The sequence below is a fragment of the Zootermopsis nevadensis genome, unplaced genomic scaffold (assembly GCF_977971745.1).
Source record: "Zootermopsis nevadensis isolate Lab colony 2312 unplaced genomic scaffold, Znev_1.0 Znev_ptg000010l, whole genome shotgun sequence".
NCBI lineage: Eukaryota > Metazoa > Arthropoda > Insecta > Blattodea > Termopsidae > Zootermopsis > Zootermopsis nevadensis.
Window position 1 is genome coordinate 9,479,634 of NW_028259142.1, and position 16,235 is coordinate 9,495,868.

The 16,235-nt window shown below is 37.9% G+C and overlaps 1 protein-coding gene and 1 long non-coding RNA gene across 2 annotated transcripts; both read left to right on the top strand.

Annotated features, from left to right (window-relative positions):
* Positions 1–108: 108 nt before the first annotated feature.
* LOC110840160 (protein takeout-like) lies at positions 109–14,207 on the top strand. The gene is made up of 6 exons (XM_087346027.1): positions 109–269; positions 2,174–2,266; positions 7,628–7,763; positions 11,219–11,352; positions 13,357–13,509; positions 13,978–14,207. The coding sequence occupies exons 1-6, from the start codon at positions 215–217 to the stop codon at positions 14,133–14,135; spliced, it is 729 nt and encodes a 242-aa protein (XP_087202153.1). The 5' UTR covers positions 109–214; the 3' UTR covers positions 14,136–14,207.
* LOC110832447 (uncharacterized) lies at positions 2,278–6,757 on the top strand. Its single transcript, XR_002543922.2, has 2 exons — positions 2,278–5,924; positions 6,200–6,757. It is a non-coding gene; the product is annotated as an uncharacterized LOC110832447 (long non-coding RNA).
* Positions 14,208–16,235: the final 2,028 nt, after the last annotated feature.

Below are 16,235 nucleotides of genomic sequence, written 5' to 3' on the forward strand. Positions count from 1 at the left end.
TGCATCAGCCTGCACTGATGTTTTTGTGTTTAGTAGTACAGAGAAATCTGTTCCCCTCCGTGCCCTACTCCCGCTAGCAGACAGCGTCAGTACCCTCCCTTCACAGCTCATGTCTGAGCGAACGACTAATAACTCCACGTTCCATATTTAAAGACGTACGGGGCATTTCTTAATTCAGTTTTAACAAGACAGTGGCACGTGCATTTCGGTCGCCATGAATACGCTCCTCTTCCTTCTCGTACTTGCCAGCGCCACGGCTCTCAAATTACGTAAGTCCTTCATACACACTCCTCTACCAAAAACGCAATGATTCTGAACTCGTATAACAGCCGGCAGATAATCCTCCATCTTGACAGTTGAGCGAGGACTACCAAACCCTCTCAACATATAAGATTTGAGACTTTCGCGGCGAGTACAATCAATAAAATCTTTTCGGGAAATCAGCCGCGACAACTGGTTACCATAGTAAACCAACGTTTCGGGACCCACCTCTGTCCCCATCATCAGGGTTGGTTCCCGAAACGTTTGTTTACTGCGGTAACCAGTTGACGCGGCTTTTCCTCTCAACATATTTTGTAATTTTACACAAACAATAATTCATTTCTTGTTCGTCCCTGGGTTATCTAGCGGTTCTGTTTCAAACGTAGACGACATAAAACATCGAATGTGATGTAATTATTAAATCAGGTATCAATTAAGAAAGTAAGATTTCAGTAGAAGGTAATAATGGCCTACTTTACCTTAATATTTTCTGATTTTTTTTCAAACTGCTGCGATTAAATACGATAGGAAACAGAACATAACAATGTACATCACAAACAAAAGGCTACGCTACTCTAATCAACACCATGAATCGTTATTAAAGTCATGGCACTCAAAAATTAAAGAGTTTTTTTAAGAACAAAATTTTATCACTTCACATAGCGTTTTAGCTTCCGTTCCTCTCTTAAGGAAAAACGGAAGCTTGTGATACCACCTTACTCTCGTTCTTCTTTCATGTCCTGATCTGGTTTTAAGATGGCCAAACCCTATACTTCGCTGTTACGGCGGACGCATAAAATTGTGAGGTATTACCGATACCAGCGCCATGATCATAAAAGAACGAATTAATAGGTCTTCATAAAAATTAAACTTTTACGGTAACTCGTGATTACTAAATTCCTGGACTTTGTCTATTATCTGGTATTCAACGGAACACAACGTTTCGGATACTGGATCTATTTCCGTCCACAGGTGAAAAGGAACGGGGTCCTGCTTAGTTGCGTCCGTTAGAAACAGATAACCTCGGTCACTGGTCACTGGCCTAGTGGTGTAAGTAAGTGGACGATGGAAAAAGCCCAAGTATTTAGTAATCTCTAGAATAACACGCCATCGTTAGGACCCATTAAAATATACTTTTACGGTAACTGTTTCGTTGAAAGTAAAATAGTAACTTGGTGGTTCATGAGGCATTGAAGCTATTTGTATGTTTACATTAACCCACTCTGATTAATTAAAAAGCAAATAAGGAATATTTTCCCATTTGTGTATTTATCGTTTCTCTTTCAGTTTGATGTTTTACGTATCTATATTTCGACTTTGCATTTTTTTAATATTAAAACGCCTTATTTCTGTCAATGACGACATATCGATGTTTTATTTCTAGTCATACCTTTATGGACGGACGCTTTTTCTATTTGAGAGCACATACGGAATATCGCAGACTTTTTTACCTCCAGCTTCAGCTGTGCATTTCGTTACTGTATATAACATGTTTTAACAAAAACATTTGCTCCCTTGAGGGCACTTTCTCTATACAAGGCAGTGTCTAGACTTGTAATTTGTAATTAGTTACCAACTGGGAGATCTACGAGTAGATAAAGGTGCTATTAAAGTGTATCTTAAAGAAAGAATGGATTCAAGTTGTTAATGATGTATATCAATGACGGGTTCTTATAAATACTTCAATAGAGCTTTATTTTCCACAAATGGTTTAGGATTTATTGACCAGCTAGTCTAATACCAGTTTATCAATATGTTTTCTTTCCAATCACTTCACGCTTTCATTAACAACTTTCTTAATTCTGCAGGGTTCCCGTTTTAATTTTAATTTTGTTTTGTTTTGAATGGATGAAGTCATCAGTGTATACTCCGTGCATCTTATGACAGTACAGATAATATTGGTTCATTTCAGCTAACTACGTAAAGAAATGCTCCATTAAGGACCATAATTTCAACACGTGTGCCCTGGAGAGCGCCAAATATGCTTTGCCACATCTCATCAAAGGTTGGTGTTTCCAAGTTCCAGCAGTGTTCTCACATTAATTTCTGAAACTAGCATCAAAAGTAAATGCAAGTTTCTTTTAATTACTTACCTACCTGAATGCATGTCTTTCAAATAAATTATCTGATTTCGGAATGTAATTTTGTTTCACTTGCGATAATTTTAAGTTACCAAAACACTTCAGACTTGTTCACTCGCTTCAGTATAGACCTGGTAGTTGTGTCTAGACCAAGATTCTGAAACCGGTGTGTTGCCAGAAGGCTTCAGGTATACCGCAAATTTTTTATAAGAAATCATATATTCGTATGTTATACTCGCAAGAAGGCAATATCTTTCGAATCGATTTTGTTTTGAGGCAAGTTTGGCTATATAACCTGCACATGGCATATTTTGTTTTTGTCTGTATCTAAAGTACATCTAACAAATAATCTTATACAGTAAAACCTCTCTAACTTGGACACTTGCGGTTCCACGATAATGTGTCCAACTTACAGAGGTGTCCAGGATAGAGGGAAAGGGGAAAATCATCCTTTCAAATTGTGGTGTAATGACAATGTGGTAATTGTAGAGTATTATGGAGCCCTTCCCAAAAAGGAAATTATTGATAAGAAAAATCAAAAGATTAAAATAAATTTTTGCAAATTTTGTTTTCACTAAATTAAACTTGCATGGATAAGCTGAGAGGGAAGGGCACCAATACTTTACGTTTACCGACAATGTAATCTATTTACTTACATAATCTAACCACTGCAATTTATGTTAACACTGTTTAACTCAGTTACAAGCACAGTACAGTACAACCCCTCTATAACGCGGTTCGCTATACCGCGGTTCCAGATATAACGCGGGTACCTCATGTCCCCCATTGTGCAGCAAAAAGAAAAAAAGTTCATCAATTATCCTTCACACAGAACTCAAAATTATATTAAAATGCAAGCCAAATTAATTATTTATTACTTTTTCCATAAAAATCAATCGTAACATAGTCAAATAAGTATGTATACTCTGAAATGGCGAAAGTCTATCAATACTGTACTGTACTTGTACCGATTTTTCTGATGCACTCCCGTAATAACGCGGGTTTACCACTGTCCCTCGCGACCCGCTTTATAGTGGGGTTGTACTGTACTGGCAAAGTTAAAACTGTACCAGCAATACGTACTGAAGGGTTCAACAAAAGAATAACTATACACTTTCACTGCATACCAGTGATGTGTTCAAAGTCTCACATCTTCAACCATAAGCTAATAATCCTCAGGTAGAAGGCATTTATCAGTCAGAAATTCAAAACAACAAAATACTAACTGTAAATGTTTCCCATAAAAGCACTGAAGCTAAGTGCATGAACCTGTCCAACTTACAACAAAAGGGGTGACCAAGTTTCAGGATAGAGGGGTGTCCAAGATATAGGGTGTTGTGGACATGTAAAATTATAGTATATTCGCCGGTTCCAATTAAAAGTGTCCAATATAGAGGGGTGTCCAGGATATAGGGGTGTCCAACTAGAGGGGTTTTACTGTTTTATAAAAATTCGTGATTTGTCGTCGTCGTCAACCTATTTGTATTCAAAAAGTGACAGTGGAACCACGGTTCCGGAGAATTTGACGTAAATACGTCTATACGGTAAGGCGTTTATATAGTGGCTTTATTCTAAATATTTCCTTTATACATGCTTTACAATTGAGTAAAATTTGAGTAAGACATTGCTTATTTAACCTGAATTAGTTACGCTTAAAATTGGTCTGTGGTAGGTGAAATATGTTAAAAAATTTGTACATTTTAGAGTATCAACATTTCGTGCAAACACCATATCTATACAAGATTTTGATCTAGTAGTACTACGCTGAGGATTTGACATCAACATTAAGCCAAACGTTTTCTCCATAAATGTGAGAAAGCTTTGATATTCCCCCTTCTTTAAAACAATGTTAAAATCTCCTGTCAATATTATCGGCATTCTGTGTCCATAACTGAAAACATCTTTGTATAATTTCTCAAATGACTCAAAGTAAGTCTCTTACAATCATCAATAGGTTTGTGGTTACAAATATACAGGGTTACAATTAAAACTTTTTCACCATTGACCATACGCTCTGGAGTTCATTACTTAATACTTCTATTTTTTCACGTTTTCTGTACTGTCTCATATATCCTGCGTTATGGAGTCTTTTAGCTTCAATGTCAACCATCTTGTAAATAGTATGACGCAACAAATTAACGCAACAATAGATTTCTTAATAATTCTTATATAAGATAAGTACTTGTGATATTGTAAAATGTTTTTACCAGCACAAAATTATCTACTCTACGACGCACTTCTTCTACAAACGATTCACAGCTCAGCTCTTTCCGCAATAACGAAAGCGTATTGTTGACAGCAGTAATGTAATACAACAATGCCGAGTAAACAGATGACGTTTCCTAGGTAACATAACAACGCACACAAGCTGACCATTGTTGTCAGTCCATATTTACAAATTGTTGATATTTCCTAGGTAACCATCTTACACATCTTTCCTACACTTTTTCGTTACACTTTTTCGTAACACTTTTTCGTTACACTTTTTTGCGGAATGACACTGACCCTTCCATATAGACGTATTTACGTCAAAAAATGACGTCACCAAACAATGTTACGTTACATTTGTTTACTCGGCATTGTTGTACCAACAATATTATATATTATAATAGAACTCAACAATCAAATTGGTTGGTTATAATAGAACACAACAATGACGAGTAAACAAATGGCTACAAATTGGTTGGTTATAATAGACCACACGTCATCAAACAATGGCGAGTAAACAAATGGCTTCAAATTGGTTGGTTATAATATAACACAACAATCAAATTGGTTGGCTACAAATTGGTTGGTTATAATAGAACACACGACATCAAACAAAAATTTGTTTACTCGGCATTGTTGGGTATACCAACACAACAATGCCGAAAAGGGGGTTAGTTTAGTGTCTTACTCAAGATTTTAATGTTGGTTGCGTTTTAAACACTTGACCAACCCCCCCTTTTGGGGGGTTGGTCAAGTGTTTTAACCCCCCCGAATGGGGGGTTGCTTTAGTTTCTTACACAAGATTTTAAAATCTTGACCCCCCCCCCCAGGAGCTCCGAAAGGAGCGCTCTGCTCTAGTGACATAAAATTCAGGTACACACTCGTATATTCCTTTAATGCAGCTCTAAATAATTTAATACATTACTGTTTATGAACATTAATGACACATTAAACTATGTTCTGAAAGTGAGATTCATGTTGTCTCCTTTGTTCACCTGCTATTAAAATTGCATCTGATAACACGTAATACCACCGAATGTCTAGGTTGAGTGGTTAACACTCCTCCTTTATACTCGGTAAATCTCAGGTTCAAGTCTCGGCCAGGAGACAGGCAATTCCGGATTTCCGTGGTTTTTCTCAGTCCCTCCATACAATGCAGAGCTAGCAAGTTAAATTAGGCCAATAATAATTTATTATACATCCTTTCCAAATTACTATTCATCTCATACAGTCTGAGCTACTGAAAAAGCGTCGTTAAGTATACTATAAATAAACACTCGGCGCCGAACATTTGGCGACTGCCTGTCTTACTAAACACAATGTGGTTGAAGTTTGTGATCTAATGCTGTTGATTTCTTTTGAAAATCTGTGGAGGTATTAATATATCAGCGAAGTGGCCATATATCCTGCATTAGCCGTATTCCTAAAAATTGTCTTATTTAGGAGCATGAGCATTTACTTGTAAACTTGTCCTGCGTGTGGAACAATTTCTGTAGCAAATTTACCAGTAGTTGTTTTCAGTGGAAAAGTGGCATAAATCATTTTTCTTAGAACAGAACACTTAGTAATCTATTAGAAATAAATTAATATTAGGTAGGTTACATATTTATGATAATGTGTTGCACAATGAACACCTTTGTGTTTTGTAGAGTTCAACAAACGGCAAAGTAGCTACGATGCAGACACGGAAATCCTGTTTACGGAACCCTCATACAACTCGGATTCGATTATAAATGTATTTGCATTAGCAGTTTATTTAACCTTGCATTCAGCACGACAGAGGGTGCGTATAAAAGCGAATGAGAGAATAACAGTGAATGATGAACTGGAACGAGTGTGGAAGGAAGTGGTGGTGGCCTAATTTAAGGTACTGCCCTGGCATTTACCTGGAGGGATGGTGATAATCACAGAATACCTCAGTCAGGATGTTTGGTCTCGGGGCTGAGACTTGAACCTGGCGTATTCTTTTAAATACTAAATAGTGTTGAATAAATTCGAAATATAATTTTCTGACCGCGGAATATTTAATTACACGCAAATAAATGTTGTAACGTCATGACACTAGATGAGAGAACAAAGATTCTAGATAAGTTGCGCGGTGGTAAGAGCAGAGCAACAGTTGGCTAAACATTTCCTTAATATTTTATTTTAATACTTTCTTTACAGATGATACTACAGTTTGTTCACATAAACATCATTACAGTATATTTATGTTTGTTCGTTTGTTTTTGTTTACTTTGACCTTCCACGGCCGAGGCCCCGCATCGTCATTAATTCCATACTTTATTGAGTTCGTCCTACGCGGAATGATGGAATGCGTAGCTTTAGAGATACGTATCCACCGCGGTGCTTGAAGGTCTGCTGTACTTACACGATTGAGGACACGGAACATAATATTAACGTAGATTTCTGTCTTCTGGGTTATTGCGCTGTGTAGTCTGGTCGATGTTAACCAACGTTTCAGAGGTCATACTGCCTCCGTCATCAGGGCAATAACCCAGAAGACAGAAATCTTCATACTCACCGCTGTGAGAACCTCAAGTCTTACACAATATTAACGTAGTCTGAAAACGGAGATTGTATATGAGGATGGGAGATGGGTGCTTCGCGTAGAAAGACGCCTTTTTCTTTATTAACATTGTTGAATGTTCGGAGGTCACTGCTGCAGAATCAATTACTTAATCTAGATCGTGATACACAGAATGTTGATATTGAACGGAGGCGAGTGTTTCTGCTGCTGTGAAACATAGAATACAGAGTGTCTCAAAAGTATGTTTACACATAAGTTTATTAATATTTCGTATTATAACGCATATACATCTTATTAGGACATTCTGTATATTGGCCTTCCGGATTATGTCAACTGGAAGGATGTGAAAGTAGTTTCTCCGGATGGCAGCAATAAGCAGTAAAAGTGTCAAAGCACTAGGATGAAACAGAAAGCGTCGCTCTCGTCAGAGGCCCTAATATTTTGGTATGCACTTGGAGGGTAAGGGGGACTTTTATAGAATACATTTGTTCCGTGTACACTGTCATATCGACTTACAGTTTGTTGTCTTTTATGCTGTAAATTTCAGGTGAAAGGAAATACAGCATCCCGCCACTGGAGCCACTTATTATAAAACGAATAAGGATGAGCGGTGGACATTTGGAATCCTCACTATGGGATGTATCCCTGACTGGAGCAAAGGATGCACGTTTGACAAGCATAAGGTGATGTGCGATTTGTATAGGTATTCTCCGCATGGCCAGCAAGCCAACTGTTAGTGGTTTTATTTAGCGTTCTTTACCTTTTATCGAGCGAAAGGCACAGGATGGGACCTGAGAAGTGACGCCGCGTAGATGCGTAGGTAAATACCAACGTTTCGAAGAAAAATACTGTCTCCATCTTCAGGGCTGAAGCTGGAGGCAGAATGTTTCTCCGAAACGATTAAATCTACCTACGAGTCTACATGACGTCACAACCAATAAGAATAATCATACTCACCGCTGTGAAAAATCCAAATCTGACACAACGTATGATCCATTCATAACTATCTGTCGAGTCGTTTGGCTAGCCCCCATCGATGTGGCCCTCTGGGAATAAGGCAATCACCAGGGCGAACGAAGGAACAAAGCAATCCCAGGAGCTTCCTCCCTAAAAACGTTAATGAACCTCCCGCCACCCCAGAGTTCGCAGCAGTGGGACTCTACTTCCCAGTCCTTTCTCACTTACATTTAGTCTTAGTCTTCCACCACCCCAGAACTGCCTCCAAAGCATGGCTACCCTTGTAATTTTCACCCTTTCCCCAGCATGCTTGCCCAAGCACTTATGCTCACTGGATTATGTCCAATAGGCCTCAACTCGGATTTGCCCCCGACTATCGATTATGCTGCCATCTGTGTCTGTCGCGTCAGCTGAGGTCGTGTTGCCATCTGTCTGTGGTCATAGTAACTAAACTTTCTACCATATCTTTACTCGAGAACAGACGAAAGGATTCCGATAAACTTTGGAATGAAGCTCGGGTCATCAAACACTGGTCCAAATTCGTACCACAAAACGTCCTTTAATAGATGATACAGACGTTATTGATGCTCAAATTCATGACATGGGAGGACGATGCTCAGCCACGACGCTATTACCCATGCTCATTTAAAGTATACGTGCTGCCATCTATCGATAATCACATGAACTATTTGATAGTTGTGTTTATGACATGCTCGTACTGGCATTTGATCACACTCACTCCAAGGTGCAGCGTAGCCTTTGAAAAGTCGATTGTATATTCTCGCGTCAAAGAATAGCCCACGTTCTTTATGAGACGGAAAGGTTCATCATCGCGTTCATAAAAGCCCTCCTTCTCTCTCTACCCTGAGCTAGCTGCATCTTTCTCTCCATGATATCTGTCTCCCTATAATCCATCTAACGTTAAACTTCCCAGCGGTCTCCTCCCAAATAACACCTTATAAACCCCTCTCCCCTTACCCATGCATGCCGCATGTCCTGCCCTTTTTATCCTCCTCGATTCTTTCACCGTAACACTATCAGGTGAGGAGTACAGGCCGTGAAGCTCATCGTTATGCACTTTTCTACGTAATCCGTCTGCCTACATTTTGGGTCCAAATATCTTTCTCAACACTCTGTTCTCACAGATCCTCAATCTATGTTCCTCCCTCAAAGTGAGAGATCAGATTTCACAATACAGCACAACTGGCAAAATTACACTTTTGTGTATTTTGACTTTTGTCATTTTACATAAGACAATAGATTTCTGACTGAATAATAGCAAGCATTCCTTGAATTTAATCTGCTTTTAATTTGGTCATAAATGTCATTCTGACTTGTTAGTGTCTTCCCCAAGTACTTAAATTTTGTCACATTTTCGAACAATTCATTAGCTATCCTTATATTCTGGATCTGTCCCGAATTCTGATACCGAGACATAATCATATACTTGTCATTTCTGCACTCATTTCTATACCAATATCCCTACTAAACCTTAAGAATGTTTCAATGTTCGCTTTTATAGTATTTATATCATCGCTCAGCAGATTAACATCATCAGCATAAAATAAACGCAATTCGAAACAGCACTGATTTTCTAGGACTTTACTGATAACAAATTCTAGGGCAAAATTTAAAAGCAGTGACGACAGAGCATCTCTCTCTTTCAGGTCATTCTGAATAGGAAATGTATTGGGCAGATGTTTACCTACACGAATTTTGCTGTATGTTTCACTTAAACACGTTTTAATTAGCGTAACTGGTTCTTAGGTATACCGAATTCAACAAAAATGTTGAAACAAGCTTCTTTTTTAACTGAGTCATAGACTTATTTGAAGTCTATAAAGAGTTGATGGACTGTTCCATTGTACTCCAATTTTTGTCTCCAGTATCTGGCGAGTGTAGAAAGTTTGATCAGTTGTAGATCTATTACGACGAAACCCACACTGACGATTCCCAAAAATTTCATTGGCATATGGAGTCAGCCTGGCCAGAAGAATGATTAAATTTTGTGGGTAGGTGATAAGAGGGAGATTCTTCGATAATTATTACAATCAGTCTTATCACCTTTCTTATGAACTGGTATAATAAAAGATTCCTTTCACTGCTGTGGCATTTTCTCCTTACACCGTATAGAGCAAATAAGTCTGTGTATCTTGGGTTGTTAGCCCCACGCCCAACCAGCAAACTTGAGGATCACCCACTGCCGGTTGTCCGCGACTGCTTATTCAACACATTTGCAGCTGCCCTTCATGTATGGAGGCCTTCTCCTTCATGCGCAACCTGAGGACGCGTCAAAACATGATGACAAAGGACACACCTAACAAGGCCTGGCATTAAATGAGGAGGCCTATTCTGTTGAAGGAAGTGAATTGTTGAACTCCCTAAAATTAATTACTGCACTTGCATGGACGAGCGTGTATGAGCTTATAAATGTACCACTTCTATAAATTAAGACGATAAAAATTTGTTTTATTAATTATTGTTATTATAAGTTTTGCATTGGAGAAGAAAACTCTGGGGAATGTGTGGCGCAAAGAACACCTTTGGTACTTTGTTGTATTCCGAGGAGTACACCATTTCAATCTTAAGATGTCTGTCTCCTGCGTTGTAGCGCCATGTAGTGTGGTAGAAGTTTACCAACATTTCAGAGGTGTTGCCTCCACATCACACTGATGATGGAGGTAGCAAGGACCTCGGAAACGCTGGTAAACTTCTACCACACTACATGGCGCTACAACCCAGGACACAGCCATCTTTGGACTCACCGCCGTTGAAACATCAAATCCTACTTTTAAACCTTGTCAGTGGAATCAAATGTCTTCACACAATTCCAATTTCTAAAATATTGGGATTAAACCACTGACTTTATCATGCATAAAAGTAACAAGCGCCTTTAAACTCGAAAATAACTTAATTCTCGAAAGCCGGCTGTATTTTAATACGGACTCATAAATATAACTGAGAACTTATAAAGGTCAACTTAGTAATATAAATTGAAACCAATTAGCATAAATGTTAATTAATAATTCATACCTCATGTACTGCATTATGTTGAGATTAAACCCTCTTGTTGTCTAGAAATAAACTACACTTTATTTGATACGAGGGAAAAATACTGCGCAGATTCAGTTCTATGCAAGATCCACAGTAATTGTTATTTTGTTTTTCTCTCTGTTCACAGTTTTGATTTCGACAAGAAAGAAATCGTTATCGGAGGTCAAATGAAAAATATAACTTTGGTTGGCAGGTATAATGTGAGTGGTAAGCTGATGTCACTCCCGTTAGCCGGCGAGGGGACTATGAAGGTTTCTTTTTGTAAGTGGTCGTTCCGTAACTTAGACAAGGAAAATTTATAAGTATGTTTATTATTAACATTATTCCATCTATTCACCACTTTATAGGGTATTTAGTTTTATGTACCCGAGAAAAACCTTGCCCCTGAAGTAAATAGTGCAGCAGCTAATTCCGAAATACATTTTTTTTAATGTGTTACATGTATTATATAGTTTTATTGTGAGAGATAACTATATATTTTACTACAGCGTCTTTCGAATGATATATGAAGATCCTAAATTGGCAGTTTTCAGAAGTTCCCTAATGTTGTGTTTGCCCGGAAGTTGGCCAAAAATATGTTCTAAGTGACTTGAAGGATGTTCCAGTTGCTCTTGTAATTATTGGGATTACTTGTACTTTCACTTTCCACATTCTCTGTATTTCTATGTGAAGGTCCTTGTATTTCAAGATCTTCTCCCCTTCCTTCTTAATTACATTCCTGTCAGTTGGTATTGCTATATCAATTAGCAGACAAGTTATATTTTTATTTCGGATTGTAATATCTGGTTTGATATTTGGAATGGTTCTATCTGCTTTGACTTGTTAGTTCCACAAAATAGTAATTTGGTTATCCCGGCTTGTCTCAACTTCCCTTGGGTTGTGTTCATACCAATGCTTCGTGTAAACTGGTCCTTCAACTTAGGGGTTGGGAAGTGGTTGACAACTTGTTTTAAACCACATTACGAAATCCCCCCCCCCCCCCATGGCATCGGACGTGGATATTTTTCGACAAAGTGATTTCAGTAGGTTAAACATGTAGCACGCATAGGAAAGATCAGTAGTGCAAAATGTTGGTTGTAAAGCTTGAGGAGAAAGTCAACTCGTGAGACCTTGACGTGGGTGGAAAGATAGTATTAACAAAGATCTTAAAATGGTGGCATTCATGTTGTTATAAGGACCGGTGATGTATTTCTGTAGACACGGTAATATACATTCGGTTTCCATTTAGGCAAGACACTTATTCACAAGCGAACTGAATGTTGGCACCTCAATGTCTCTGTACCTATTATTTAGAAGTAATGTTTAAATATATAATAATATTTTTTTTCGTTTACTAGACGTAATGAAACACTCAGCCAAAAACACTTACTACAACCATAAATCAAACTGGTTTTGTTCGAATTAATGCTTTCAGAACCATGTAGTAGATTTATCATACATGCATCAGTTCAGCAGTGTAGCCACCTATCGCATAAAAACTTCAGTCGGTTGTCAGACCTCGTACATAATACACAATTTTGAAAAAGCATTTTAAAAATATTTGTACCTCAGAGATAGAAATTAAGGAAGGTTTACTTGTCTCTTAGAATTCTTGTCCGTTTGTTATGGCATAAAGGCGTAAATACAGTCTTTAAGAAGCGCCGATGTCAGAAGAAAATCCTGGCTGCAAAACCTTACGGACACCCGAATTAATTCTAGGGATATTTGGTTACGATCTTCAGAAGTGAACATAGCCATCCAGGAAAAGATTCAATGCAGCGAATTTATTTTTCATTCGTTCATTCATTTAAGCTCGAAGGATTGGACCATTGGCCCATTCCGGAACTTGTCCTATTAGTCTTGAAGTGCATTTTGAGTAGTGAGTGACAAGCCCACTGCCTCTGCACAATTTCTGCTCAATCCTGATATGTCTGCGAAGGCCATCTAGTAGAGAATCAGAAGAGACATGTATGAGAACTGCCTGGTAATTTTGCTAGCGAAACATATCGTTCATGTTCGTAAAGTTCTTTTACATGCCGTAAATCTACGACGTGGAACCGACAACTTTACTTCCCCTAAGAAGAAAGTTGTGCTACGGGTTTTTATCACCCGTAAAAACCCGCGAACCTTTGGTCCGGTGGCTAACACATTAACCTCTAGTCCACCGAGGGCGACAGAATTCATTTTTAAAAACAAATTCTTTATGATCAGCGAAATATTTAGTAGCTTTTCAAGAAAAACTTGTGTCGCTGAGATAACATCGCAGTTGCCTTCATTTTCTTCCAGATGACTGCGATATGAAGTATACGACCAGTTACAACTTAACTAAGCTGGATAACGGAGAAGTGTACCTAGTACTCAAGGACTTCAAGTTGTTGATGGAACCTCAGGATTTCAAAATTCAACTAGATAACTTATTCAACGGAAACAAGTTATTAGGTGAGTGTGGAAATTTTTAGTTCTACGTGCGAACTGAGAATTTTTTGCAGTTGTAAACAAATTACAGGATTAGCTGTGATGTAATTTCGAAAACAGAAATATTAGGTAAGCTGAAAATTGTGCAGTTGGAACAAAGTTCTAGGGTAGCTGGAATCATGTGGAGTTTAAAACAAATTTCCAGGTGAGACGAGAATTTGTAAAATTCTTAACTAACTACTAAACGAGTTGACTACTTATGCAGAGCAAAACAAATTGCTAGGTAAATTTGGAACCTTATCAATCCTAGACGAACTAATAGGTAAGCTGAAGACTTGTGCAGTTTCGTTACATACTGTTTGAGCTGAGAAATGCAGTTCTTTAAAACCTGCTGGGAGATCTAAAAAATTATGTAGTTCCAAAGAAATTATTACGTAAGCTGAGAAGTTGTGCAAAACTCTCAGAGACTAATGGTATGTCTCCCTCTTTCAGGGGAGAACATGAACAACTTCATTAACGAAAACTGGAACCTCGTCCTGAAGGAAACTGGGCCGATCATGTATGACGCCATAGGCAATATACTACAGGAGATTTTTTCGGAAGCCGCCAAGAAGGTTCCATACAAGGATATATTCGATGACACTGAATAAATATCTTAAGTTTTGTTAAATAAATAAATACGGTGAATGGTCGATAGACAATAAAAAGACAACTAGATGTTCCATCTGCTATTATTATCTCTTTCTCTGCTCCTTTCACTAATATAATAATCCGGAATCTTCGGAATGGAAGTAAGTTTTGAGATTGTGAATAAATTTTGCACGCTGTGTTTTTCAATTACTTGAATTCAACCCATTACAAGGTGTTCAATATCAGAAGACCAAGGAAGCCGAAAATCAAGTATCCCAGCAAGTTTCTAAATTATGATCTTAGACAGCACGCACCTTAATCAGCGTTGCCTTAATATTTCACTGTCTCAATTCACTTTGCAATATTAACAAAATCATTTACTCTTTAAAATGTTGTTAAACATGTTCAAAGCAATAATTCTTATTTTATATTGATGTGACATTTACTTGTTGTCTCGCCCTAATGGCGAACATAAAATGAAGGTGCTTAGAAATAGAGAACCGAGAAAAATGTTTAGTTCTGTGAGGTACGAAGTAGAAGCAAATTCACAACCTTAACATTATATACTAATATAAGATTAAAAATTTAAATATAAAATCTTTCATAATGTACGGTCTATATGGCATTCGAATACTAATTGCAGGACCGTACTTACACTTCTCCGGGCCCGAGGCGATAAGCTCTTGCGGGCTCCCTTTAAAGACTCCAGAGTCAAAGAACCTTGCATGTATGAATATAATCAGGAAAAAACAATTATTTTTTATCTTTATCAGGGCTGTGCAAATAGGGGGTGCGCTGAGTGCGGCGCAACAGGGCCCCAAATCTAGGGGGCTCCGATCGATAAAGCACAAAATGTTTAATATTTTTAATTAGAAATAATAACGTAATTTTGTCATTGGTTGCCGCATAAATACAGAAACCTGCACATAATAAAATGAAAGGAAAAATTTGGCGTGGCCCGGTCTCCCGACTTGGTTCACTCATTGTGGCGCGGTTAATATTTTCTTATTTCAAATAAGTATGGGGGCCCCGATTTCTTCTTGCACCCGGGCCTCAAGCACCTTTGCATGACCCTGATATTTATCATTGTAATTTTTACGTAGTAAAATTCGTGTTTTTTTTTTTAATTCTTGTCAAAAATAACTTTATTGGGGGTCCTCTATATCTGCTGGGCCCCAGGCTGGTGCCTCATGTGCCTGTGCCTAAATACGGCCCTGACTAATTGTTCAGCTGCATTTCAATCTGAGTAACAACGTATATACGTTTAACAGCTAAGAAAATTTCATCATTTCGAAATACTTTGTGCATCTCCAACGAGATCAGCATTCTCATTTTTACCAAGTTAGTTCTTCCTTGTTAACCCTTCTTAAAATTAGTTTATGCCTCTATACAAATTTCCAGATGTCTAGTTCTTAGATCTACAATTTATTTCGAGGTAATTTCAGATGTTCATTCTTCTGCATCAACGGCCAACTTTTTGTGTAAATATAGTTGCTTATACCACTGCATAATTTTGCCCATCTACCTTGATTTCAAAAAAGAAATAAAGGTACTCCATAGGTATACATTATTATACAGCATTCCCATGAACGAGATAAGTCAGTTAAGTAAGAAATATTTATCCTAGACACGACAGTGATGTATTTTCTTGGTAGGATTTAGTCGTAACATTATTGGTAGAGTGCATATAAAACAAAGATTTAAGACCATTAAATAAACTGAAAAACAGATAAACATAACAAACTTATTTACTCCGCGACGTAGAATACTTTTTGAGAAACGGACAGTGTATCCACCTCTTACATATCCCGAAGACCCATCACCGTATCGTCAAGGGCCCGACATCGGTTCTATTATGAACCATCCGAATTCAGTTCACAGTCACGTATTGTGTATCTCGAGAAACCGTTTTATTGTTCGTACACTCATCATGTTGTCGCCACAGTCACTTTTTAGACACAAGTTTGCCGTTCGGCAACGGAACGAACACTTGTAAAACTGCGGGAACTGACGTTTGTAAATAAAAGCTACTGTGAAAACAAAATCAGTAGTCTACAAACATTAGAAAAATACCCGGATACTTCACTGCAAAATTAATTCCATCTATTATCGCCCCTGTA